Source organism: Homarus americanus, unplaced genomic scaffold (assembly GCF_018991925.1).
Source record: "Homarus americanus isolate GMGI-L3 unplaced genomic scaffold, GMGI_Hamer_2.0 scaffold54742, whole genome shotgun sequence".
Taxonomy (NCBI): Eukaryota; Metazoa; Arthropoda; class Malacostraca; order Decapoda; family Nephropidae; genus Homarus; species Homarus americanus.
In genome coordinates, this window is record NW_024719778.1 from 21,252 (window position 1) to 34,126 (window position 12,875).

Sequence of the window (12,875 nt, forward strand, 5' to 3'; positions counted from 1 at the left end):
GATAATAAGATACTCGTGGACAAAAGATCATATGCAATTATAGAGTTGGGAACAAGGAATGTGGATCAAGAAAAGTAGGAATAGGAGGAGGAGGAGGAGGAGGAGGAGGAGGAAGTCTGAGAAGTTTGTACAAAAAACCGAAGACTAAACAAAAGATACAAAAGTTAAGAGCTAGTATCAAGTAGGAAGAAGAGGAACAAGAATGGGAAGAGGGAAGGAGGAGCGAGCGAGCGAGTGAGGAGGAGGAGGTGGAGGTGGAGGAGGAGGAGGGGAGGAGAGAGGCGGGGGCTGGTAGGAGCGACGGTGTCCCCAGCCGCCGCCAGTGCGCCCTGTCTCGCGCGTCCGTCCTCAGTTCCTCGCCGCCACCACCCGCTCACGCCATCAATGATACATGTGAATTACACTTGGTAGTGAGCCGTTTGTCATTATTATTTTATTATTACCCCAACTTGCTGCCAGTTTGCACCTTCAGCGCGGCGCAAGACGATCCCAGGGAGCTGGTGAAGAAGCAAGGCGCTGAGGGGCTCACAGTATCACAACTCTTGACACGTGGTGGTGGTGGTGGTGGTGGTGGTTTCTTGCTGGAGAAAAACACAAGAAGTTTGTCTGTGGCGAAAAAAAAAATGATGCATTCTGTGTTGTCTGCTGGACCTGATGATTAGTGAACTGGAGAGATTTCGATGTGAAACTTTGTGTGTTGCTCAGTGTAAGAGCAGAGGGACAAGGGGAAGGCGTGGAAGAGGTTAAGGGCGCGTGGGCACTGGTGTGGCAGTGAGGGAGTGTCGCGGGTCGCTGGTCGCCGCAGTGCCCATGACCAACATGGAAGGACGAGGGGGCGCGTCCCCCGCCCCCTCGCCAGCGCCCCAGGACCAACCCACGGACCTGAGGGTATCACGGGAACCTGAGAGGACGCCCCAACCTGCAGTCAAGATTGGGGCCCTGCAGCAGCCCTCCACACCACTCATGACGGTCCTGCCCCTGGGTCTGCAGCAACTAGCCAGGGCTCCGTCCTCCTTCATGATTGGGGACATCCTCCGACAGAAGGCACAGGAAGCTGCAGGACAAAACCACCATCACGACCACCCACGCCTTCACGACAATCACCATGACGACGAGGATGGTGACGAAGACGACGAGGAGGGCAGCCACCACCTCCTCTCTCGCCATGGTAAGTGATTTCAAGTGCACTCACGGACAATCAACACATCTGCTTGTTTGAGTCTCACCTGAGGGAAACTGTTGGAAGGTCAGGAGGTCATAAGACTCACCTGTGTATAGTGACCGTGCTTCTCGTGTCCTGGCGCTGGCCTGTCGTCATGTATGAATATACACATCAACACGACTTACTTATAACGTTATGTCTTTCAGCTGTCACACTGGACGTGTATGAGCGCGTGCGTGTGTGTGTTAGATATATCTGTGTATGCATGTCACTGTGTACACGCATGTTCGTGACAGCCTAAATATATGGGCGTACGGCACTGACTTCCGTGCGTGTATCTCCATAAGAATAGTTGAGAGAGCTTGATGGTGACATACATGACTGTACTGTACGTATTGGTAGAAATGAATGGATATACTTGATTGGGGATATGTGTGAGTATATGATATATGGACATGTCTAGGTGTATGAGTATGGGCCGTACTAGTGCTTGTATATAACTATAAATGTACGTGTAATAGTAGATGCTTGTCCAGAGGAGTGTAATTGTATGACTTTAAGGATGAACATCAGCGGTGTCTTGTTTATACTTATGCATGTGTGTGTGTGTGTGTGTGTGTGTGTGTACACGCGACAATTTCTGTGTATTAACATGAACTGAATATATTGTACAGTGTATATCATTGTCATGTATTGTATTGTTTTGGTTCATAATTGTACACGATACATAAATTCTGCATCTGCATACAGTACACATATTATTAATGCAAATAACAAAACACAACTAAAGTATATGTAACTTATCCACCTTCACAAGTCCATCTTCACTGACACCTTATGCATGGATAGCACAGAGACTCACACAGTGCATGTTAATTAATACATACACCAATGAATGATCATTTGCTCATACATTTACACTATTTACCTGTAAGTCCAGTAATAATAATAATAATAATAATAATAATGATAATAATAATAATAAAAATAAAAATAATAATAATAATAATAATAATAATAATAATAATAATAATAATATCTGTAGTAACAATAACAATAGTATTAACATCAACAGTAATAACAACATAACAATATGTATGCCTACAGTACATGTATAATGCTCCCGTATGCAAATGAATGACAAACAATGAATTTCAATTTACGGAAATATTGTATTCCTGGTCATAAACATTCCTTATTATAAATATTTTCTAGTATTGTATTTGATTTCAGTATTTAGATGTGACGTCAGACGGAAGATCGTACAGTAAAATTTTTGCTTAAACGGGATTACATATCAGTTTCGACATATATTGGACGAAATTTTCTATAAATCTCAAAGTTCAAAATGACTGAAAAAAAATTGCTCGGTTATTGCCCCAAAAAAGACTAAATAAAAAATAATAAATAATAATAATAATAATAATAAACAAACATTAGATATATCAAGTAAATTTAAAACTTTATGAAGACTTCATAAATTTGTCACAGTAGTGTATAGATGCAGCCAAAATTCCCTCAACACTTGGCAACACCTGGTACGTACCTATGGGTTACGTGCACCTGTTTGTAATTAGTTTTCAGCAGCTGTTTTAGATTATGTCAGAATAACAACATGAAAAAAGAAACAATCACTACACAACCCCACAATGTACTGCATGATGTCAAAAGTATCAGGTGAATTACTTTACAAAGTGGACACACACACACACACACACACACACACACACACACACACACAAAAGGCTGAATATTTGATGACGTTAATAATAACAAAAGCCAAGCGTCAAATAGAATCAGAATCTGATTTTTTATTAAGATATAAAATACAAGAACGGATACGAGGAAGGTATACAGTAAGGTGTGAAGTAGACTGTTTACTTCCGGGTAAGGCAGTACAGGGGATACTGTATGCGGTATACAGGGGCCAGGTATACAGGGGCCAGGTATACAGGGGCCAGGTATACAGGGGCCAGGTATACAGGGGCCAGGTATACAGGGGCCAGGTATACACTTGCGGATGATAGTTTAAATTTTGAAGACGTTGGTTTAACCCCTTGATGATAAGAACTTAAACCCTCTGAAGACGTGGTTTAATTCCTCTGAGGATGGGGATTTTAACCCATTGAAGATGACTGACTAACCCGTTAAAAATGATACGACTTCCCACTTATAGAAAATATTGAAATAATTATTTTTTCCACAAATTCACAAAAAGGGAGGAAAAGAAAAAGTTGACTCGTTACATGACTCATTTTCCCCACCTGTTAACAGACTGCATAAAGAAACTCGTTCACCCGTTGGCACACTGAAAAAAAATATTCCAACCGTTGGAGGACTTCGATAAGGACAATGTCTCACCCGTTAACAGGTCTTGAAATAAAAAGAAAATATTATGAAACCCGTTGTTGGAAGAAAAAGGAAGAATGGAGAAGGAGGAAGAAGAAGAAGAAGAAGAAGAAGAAGAAGAAGAAGAAAGAAGAAAGAAGAAAGAAGAAAGAAGAAGAAGAAGAAGAAATTAATCAAACCACCAAGAAAAAACAACAACAACAACTTTGAGAGATATTTATTACATTCGTTGTTGACAGCTAAAAAATAAACACCCAGTTGGCCATCTCTCTGCTCTTGTCAACTCCTTAATGAGATCAACTTTCTCCAGCCTCGTCACCATCCCTTAATGAGTTTCTTGGCTTACCATTTTTTTAACCACAGACCAGAAACATTCGAGACAGGAAGCTGAGAATGGTGGTATTTTTATTGGCCATAATGATGATATTTACGTAGAGAGAGAGAGAGAGAGAGAGAGAGAGAGAGAGAGAGAGAGATATATATATATATATATATATATATTGAACCTCCTTGAATATACGATTAATCAGTCGAATGTGTACGATGTTTTTTTTTTTATCTCTTGAGTACGATGTGTTTAACTTTACTGAAACAATGTCAGAAATTTGAGTACGAGGAGTTAACCTGGTGAGTAAAGGTGTCTTAACGCTAATGAGTACGTGCTAGTCCATTGAGTACGATTAATTATAGCCTAATGAGTAAAATATCTAAGCCCCTATCTTCAACTCCTTGGGTACGTTGAATTACCATACAGAGTAAGATTTTTTTAACCTCTTGAGCTAAGTCATCGTTCTCATGGGGTTAAGTCATCGTCCTCGTGGGGTAAATTCAATGTCCTCAGGGGGCTAAGCCATCTTCCTTAGGGGGTTAAGTCATCATCTTCAGGGAGTTAAGTCATCGTTCTCATGGGGTTAAGTCCTCATGGGATTAAGTCATCGTTCTCATGAGGTCAAGTCATCTTCCTCAGGGGTTAAGTCATCGTTCTTGAGGTTAAGTCATTGTCCTCATGGGGTTAAGTCACTGTCCTCAGGGGGTTAAGTCATCGTCCTCAGGGGGTTAAGTAATTGTCCTCAGGGGGTTAAGTCATCCTCCTCATGGGGTTAAGTTATCGTCATCAGGGTTTAAGTCATCGTATTGAAGAGGTGAGGTTAATAGTGATCTGCACAGGGCCAAGAAAGTATTAAATGGATGATTTCGATATTGAGGGGAACCTTTAGGAAAATTAAACAACACAGCAGACAGTATAAGGAGATCAAAGCCTATATCGTGGCTTCTTACATACTCTGTTGACCTGATGACGTTTTACTACAGACTGTCGAGTCTCATTTGGAAAAACAGAATAAACTTAAAATCAGACTAATGAATGTAATGCACTCAGAGGCGCCATCAGGACCATCTCTTTACGGTGTCATGTGACCATGGGATCAGAGGATTTAAAACTTGTAAGGTTATTTTGTTTATTCTCAGTTCACATTGCAGGTCAATTTAAACGAAGGATTGACTAGCAGTACAACAGTCATTCTTAAAGGTGACGATGGTGCCACACTCAGCCTAATACCCGGGATGGTGGAAAGCGACACCCTTCACCAAGACTGAATACCTAAATAATAAGTCTTTGTCTATCAACACAAGTTCTAAGTATTTAAAACTCAACTAATTTTGAAGAAAAAAACTACTCATTATCTTTCAGTGGACACAGCATGATCCAAGTACTTGGTGAGGGTACACTTAAGTGGATACAAGTGTCTAGTAATTCCCCAAGTTTTATTTTCGTCATGATTGCTTGAGGGGGAGAAGACGAGTCATAAACATTAACACACGGTCCAAATACCTCCCAGGAATACTTTAGTGAGGAAGCTTTGTTTAGTAATTTCATAATCTTATTTTTGTAATAATTGGCTGAGGGGAAGAAGACAGGTAAAACACTCAGGCTATCTGAGGACAAGTTGTTGTTCTGGACGAAAGTGTATTTAGCTAAAAACTTTCTGGCAGTAACGTTGACATGCATAATGGCTAACTGAGAAACAAAATACACATGCGAGTATACTATGGTTATACGTTAAGTTAAGTTGTATTTTAGTCTTGAAAATCTTGCTGCTCCAGACAGATTCATCATGCTGCTTGTAGCACCAGGTGTGTAAATCAATGTGTGTATGTGGCTATCACCGCCTCGATGGTAGTGGTTAGCTCACCATTCTACTGACCCGCGTTCGATCCCAGGACCAACCGAATTAGTCGAGGTGTACACACAACACCCTGGCACCTTGTGACCCTGTACTAAACTGACAGGCTACCTGGCAGTCCACCATGGGGACGGTGGGGGAGGGTGAAGGGGGCTGAGTCTCTATGTGAGGAAGAGGTGTTACATGTTACCCGGCTATCAATAAGTGTCGAAGCGCCTACATCTTATCTCGGTAGATATCAGTGAGTGCAAGTACAGGGTAATGAATTGTGAACATATCTAAGTGTAATGGATTCTCTCTCTTACTTAAATGGCCAGTCACGTCAACGTTTCCAAGTCCATGAATCAGGCGGGTTGTGGCTACATTAGATATAAGAATGACTAACATAAACAAGGTTAAATTGGGTTTGTTTACAAGTGAACCAAAGTCAAGATAACTGAGAAGGGTCCATGAAGCGTCAACATCATCTCCCAGGTTTTAGGATCAGTGGTATACGCCTAAACTTATTTCACCTGAAGATTAGCCTAACCTAACCTAACCTAACCTCCCAAGGTACCGTTAGGGTGGTCAGTCTTCAGGTGAAATAAGCTAGGTTGTCTAATTTTCAGGTAATCTGTATTAATTAATCTTTAACATAGGTAAACAAACACTCCAGCACAAGTTTTAAGGTAACTAAATAATACTACGATAGATATTCTGATAAGGAACAGTACTTCCCCTCCTTAAACCTGGATTATCTCACCCTGTTGAGAGGTTCGCTAGAGGCCACGACCCGTCTGTAGCGGATAGTTATAGTGAGGACGAAGGTGGTGGTGGTGGGTGACCTAACCTGGGATGATGCCATTATACAGTTAAGGTTAGCAGTCTTCCTCGGTCCTCTGCTCTCCCCTTCACCGTTGGAGGGAGAGTTCTTTACACTTGTCAAGGGGGAAAAGAAAGAAGGAATGAACGAGAGAGAGAGAGAGAGAGAGATTCTGATCATAATATCTAAATTTATCCCATTTGTTGTTTAATTAAAGCGTTGTGATACAGTATTCTACGCACATTATATATATATATATATATATATATATATATACACTCAAAGTATAATGAAAATGGTGTCCATTTAGGGAGCGTGCGGGAGTGTAGTGCTCTGGTAATAAGAATGAAGTAGGCCCTTCAGTGAGCTCCGCCCCTCCCTGACACGACCCTGCCCGCCCTCACCCCTAACCCTTCATTCTTTATGCTGTCCGGCCGCCAAATTAATAAGTGGAGGAGAATGGTTGTGGAGCGGTGATTCCTGTCCCAGATGAGCGGGGTCACGCGACCAGAAGGCTTGCGCGCGCGACGCCATAACCTCCCTTCCCCTCAACACCACCACCACAACAACAAACTTTCGCGCCAAATTCTCTCTCTCTCTCTCTCTCTCTCTCTCTCTCTCTCTCTCTCTCTCTCTCTTTCTCGGTTTTCCCGCGCAATTTCTGTCGTTTTATTTTCCCCCTGGGAGTTTAGCCCGTGGGAAACGTACACACAAAAGGGTTTTAATTCTTGACTGGACGAGGAGTATTGACTGTTTAACTGGACATCGGAGGGAGGGAGGGTGTGGGGAGACTGGCGCATAACAGCCACACCTGATATAAGACTGGGCGATTTTTCTTTCGAGTTGATTTCTCTATTCCAGTGTGTTGATATATTCACCGTAATAAAGTGCCTCTCTCCCGAGGGAGGCAGAAAATTAAGCGCTGAGGCGAGGGTGAATTATTTTGAAAGTATGTTGCTCTACACCATGTGTTTTGGTGGCACATTCTGGTCCTGACGATTTATAGGTGGGGGTCATGCTGTATGTGGGGATGTATATATATACATGTGTTATAATATTTGTGCTTACGTGTACGTAAATGTTATTACTTACGCTCGCACACACACACACACACACCAATATATATATATATATATATATATATATATATATAAAATAGGAAATTTAGCATTGCCATTGGTGTTAAATTACATGTTGACGTCATCAGTGGGGGGAGGGAGGGGGACCACCAATAGTCCCTTATAATAAAAACACAAAAAAATACTACATATTAAAACTACTTAAATCAATTAACTCGAATGACCTCGTTACTAGTCCGTTTGGTAATGACATTTGTTATTTAATCTAATAACTATTCTTTTAAGAATGAAAAAAAAATTTTTTGGTAAAATAAAAAACAATCAGGGATGAAGTTAATGGTGTAAAAAATAAAAATATATTTGAAATTTTGTTAATGTCAGTCTGGGCACATCTAACACCCCCTCACCTCCACCAGTAGGTTCGCTGGAAGACGTCATCGTTATTGACCGACAAAATACAAATCTATATTTTAAGTTGACATATAACACTGCTCTGTAATATACGATGATGTATGAATGTGTTTGTTTGTGTGTATTTTCGTGTGAATCCATTCGTGTTTCGCTTCAGTATTTTATTGACCCACAATATACGAAAAATTTACAGTAAGACGAAAAAAAAACTCTTTTCATGTAAAAAAAGTGTGTGTGTGTGTGTATGTGGGTGTGTGTGTGTACACGTGTACGTATATGTGTGTGTGTGTGTGTACGCACTTATTCGCACGTGCGTGTATATGGATGTTTACGCGCGTTAGTTTTTGCATGTGTGTGTGTGTGTGTGTGTGTGTGTGTGTGTGTGTGTGCACGAATGCATTCAAATATGTATTAACCTCCCCCCCACTCCACACCCTCTCTAACTCCTCTGTGGACATCCCTCCCTCCCTCCCTCTCTTTCTCTATGGCCCTTTTCCTCCTCCTTCCCCCCACTACCCTCCTTCCCTCCCTCTTTGGCCCTCTTCCTCCCTCTTTCCCCCCATGGCCTTTTCCCCTCCCTATTTCTTTGGCTTACTCTCTCCCTTCCTCCTTCCATTGCCTTCTCCCTCCTTCCCTTCATAGATCATTCCCTCCCGTCTTTCTTCCTTGGCCTTCTTCCCCATTTCTTATCTCCATGGCCTTCTTTCCCTATCCCCATGACCCTTTTGCCTCTTTACCTCTCTCCTTCCATGGCCCCTCTCTCCTTCCATGGCCCCCTCTCTCCTCCCCCTCTCTCCTTCCATGGCCCCTCTCTCCTTCCATGGCCCCCTCTCTCGTTCCTTCAACCTCCCCATGGCCTTCTCTCGTTCAGCTAGTTAATGAGTCATGGCCCAGGGACCATAACAACTAGTGGTGCATACACTATGATGTTCAAGTGTCATGTCGGTCGTCCCCTCCACGACGTAATGGCGAGATAATGGTCTATATTGGGGCCCACTTATTGCAGCGACGACAACGAGAAGTGAGAGGGAGTAAGTAGAGAGGGAGAAGTAAGAGGGAGGTAAAGAGGGGCGAGGATGAAGTAGTGGCTGGAGGAGGTAGAGATGAGAAGGAGGAAGGAAGGAAGGGGGGGGGAATAGGCACAGTTGAAGTAGAGGCGAGGAGCAGGAGTAGGGAGAGGGAGAGGGGAAGGGAGGTGAGGGGGAGAGGAGGGAAGGAGGGTGGGAGGGAAGGTTGGTAGAGGTGAGGAGGGAGGAGGGGTGGAGAGAGGAGGGGGTAGAGGTGAGGAGGAGGAGGGAGGGGGGTGGTAGAGGTGAGGAGGAGGTGAGGGAGGGGGGTGGTAGAGGTGAGGGAGGGAGGAGGTGAGGGGGGGGCGGTAAAGGTGAGGGAGAAAGAGGGGGGAGAATGGGAAGTCCATGTCGTAGCTTGTTATCACGAAGGTGAAAGCATCCTGATGTGTGTGTGGGTTGTTTCATGGGGTTGACACATCATGGGTTTAGTCGGCTCATGGGTTTAGTCGACTCATGGGTTTAATCGACTCATGGGTTTAATCGACTCATGGGTTTAGTCGACACATGGGTTTAGTCGACTCGTGGGTTTAGTCGACTCGTGGGTTTAGTCGACTCGTGGGTTTAGTCGACTCGTGGGTTTAGTCGACTCATGAATTTAGTCGACTCATGAGTTTAGTCGACTCAAGGGTTTAGTCGACTCATGGGTTTAGGGTTTAGTCGACTCATGAGTTTAGTCGACTCATGGGGTTGATTACGGAGGCGCCTCATTAGTGCTACTCCAGGGTCCCCACGAGTAGGAGAACGTCTCAATTTTTCAACAATATCGAGATAATTTATCATCACGCCGATTACTGTGATGAAAATGGCGGCTGTAGAGTGAATTGAGGTACAAATGAAGACGGAGAAAGAGGCGGTAGTAGTTACGATAATGTATATGTAATGATAGTCTTGGTGAGGACGATAATGGCCTTAATCTTTATTGAAAAAAGAAGAAGAAAGAAAACTGTGGTTGACTTGGCAGGTGTATAATATCACCTCTACTACGACTTGCCACACTGAGACTCCACAGACCCCCTACTTATATCTATAACCCTGTACTTGCGGGGTGCAGCGGCCGTGAGACGTCATGTCTGTCAACCATTGCGTCATTACAATCACGTGACACTAACAGGTGAGCATCATCATTATTATCATCATCATCATCATCATCTGCTGCGTACATGGGATGGATTGGAGAAAAAATTGTGAGGCTGAGAGAGAGAGAGAGAGAGAGAGAGAGAGAGAGAGAGACCACTATCCTCAAGATTCAGTACTTAACTCCACACACAAGTACAAATCGATATCGGAAAGAAATGGAAAACACACGCACATTATCTCTCAGCTGTCCAGGCTAGCGTGGGAAACGTATAGATCAGTCAGCTGGTCATCAACGTTCACGTGTTGACAGAGGGCTGAGCCAAAATAAACGTTTTACTGGTCCGTAAATCATCTTTTTAAATGAGAGAGTGCCGAGGACTTTACGTGATAAATGCCGGTTCTCAGGACACAGTGGCGGAACACTCGGCTCTCCATATGTTGCTACCGCCACCCACAACTGCTGTTTTACACGACACTATTATTACGGTGTAAATGGTTTACGTGTGTCGTGTGACGCTCCATACAACCACCGCCGCCCCTCACTTCCTTACCCACCTACACGTCCCTAACCTGCCCTACCTCTCCCTAACCCATCCTTAACCTACCCTACTCCTACCTCATCAGAGTCCTCGAGTCCAGTCTACAGCATGAGGCGACAACAAGGCGCTACACGACGCTATACAGTTACCATGCAGCGTCATCAATCATGCAGAGGAAGAAATAGATTTCTCCTTCCATCCTACAATCCAGAATTCTTCCCTCACAAGCGGGCGTGTTTGCCACTTAGCGATGATCAAAATCTCTTAAAATTTCATCCAAGTCTCTGTAAAGGTGTTATAGAAACCTAGTGAATGGTCTTCGATACCCCTGAGCACCGTGGACGCCGCTGGTAAATCGTGCTTTGCCCCGGGACAAACTCCATTCATATCATGCACGTCAGTTTCTTGTGTACCTTTCTTCCCCCCACACACGGAGGTCCATCATTCATCGCCGAGTGGCTTCAGGCAACCAACAGGTAAACACACACACACACACACACACACACACAATTGTGGGGTGATGGAGTTGTCATTTTCCGATAGGGGCGTGTCATAAGAAAGTATGGATGAACTAATACTCACGCAGAATTTTATATATACTCCTTGTGTGTGTGTGTGTATATATATATATATATATATATATATATATATATATATATATATATATATATATATATATATATATATATACACTAGGTAGGTAGTACACGTATAGTAGGTTTTATAACACTCTGACGACGTGTAGGCTACATATGATACATGAATAAAATATTTTTTCTTGTCACTTATCAAGAAATTTGATTACCAGGAGCGCGTCAAGGCTCCCAGGATAACGGACTGAGCTGAGCTGTTTGTACCAACTTGATGTGTGCAATGTTTCTGTTGGCTGATGAATATATTATTATTACCTTTACAACCTCGGGGTCACTTTGTATCTCTGTTTTGTTACATTTACTTTTAGATATTAAAAAGATTCCTAAAACAAACCAAAATTGCAGGTACAGCTAATATTAAGATCATTACCTGAAATTTAGTTTTCTATGTTCTATTGGGACGAAAGTCATTGTTTCACTGTGGTCAAATGTTGCTATATACAGAATGATTACAGTGTCCTTTGATGTTTGTATTTACAGAGTCCATTGATGTTTGTGTTACAGACTCCTTTGATGTTTGTGTTTACAGACTCCTTTGATATTTGTGTTGACAGAGTCCATTGATGTTTGTTTTACAGACTCCTTTGATGTTTGTGTTTACAGAGTCCATTGATATTTGTGTTTACAGAGTCTCTTGATGTTTGAGTATATACAGAGTCTTTTGAGAAAATTACACTTCTAAAACGTCAATGTGTACCCTGTCATTTTCTACACAAGTGTAATCTTAACCATGACATCTGTGACATAGATTTTCAAGTGGCATTATAAAGATCACATTACGACCGTCCTTAATGTGTTCTTAATGGTTACTCTAATTACTTGTCTAGTAAGTCTAAGATCACAAGGGAAAGGGAGAGGAAACAAATTTCAAGGGTCTCTGTAAACACATACTTCACGGGTCTCTGTAATCACAAACATCAAAGAACTCTGTAAATAAAAACAATAAGAGAAAGTAAACACAAACATCTAATGACACATTGTACTGTACAAACTAAATTATCGTTAGTTAGAAGCCACAACCAAACCTCAGGTAAATTCACGAGGTTAGAGACACAAGGTTCACAGTACACAGACTTCATAGTTGTAAATTAGTAGCTACGCAAATTGCTACAAGTCAGTGAGTTTGATGGTGTACATACAGTAGGTCACTATACCCCCCCCCCCCTCCCTCAATCCTCACTCGCAGACATCACTTCCACAATTAAATAAATATAACCGAGATTGGCTTTAAACTGGCTTAAGTTATTATATAAAAAAGTCGAATTTCACTTTAGGTTACGTTGGTCAAGAGCCATCAACCAACACGGCTGTGGTCAAGTACTACGGCCCCACTCACAGGAGCCGGAGCCACAAGCCGTGTCATTACCGCACTTAGGGCCATTTACTGCAGTCATCTGTCACGAGTCATTGACAGCCTCACCGCAAGGCCAGTGATGACGGGGTTTTGATTAGGCCACTTGATTATGCAAATTAGAATGTTTTATGGGGCGTCATGTTGGGGAGGGTCTGTAAAGATTGGAGGGTCGGCCTGTGTGCACTCTTCCTACCCA

The 12,875-nt window shown here is 42.6% G+C and overlaps 1 protein-coding gene across 1 annotated transcript in view; it reads left to right on the forward strand.

Moving 5' to 3' along the window:
• Nucleotides 1-336: 336 nt before the first annotated feature.
• The window catches only part of LOC121860289 (homeobox protein B-H1-like), a 61,383-nt gene continuing 48,844 nt past the window's right edge, over nt 337-12,875 (forward strand). The window contains exon 1 of the mRNA XM_042357364.1: nt 337-1,168. Within this exon, the coding sequence (XP_042213298.1) occupies nt 811-1,168 (358 nt within the window). The 5' untranslated portion in view covers nt 337-810. The remainder of the gene's footprint in view (nt 1,169-12,875) is intronic.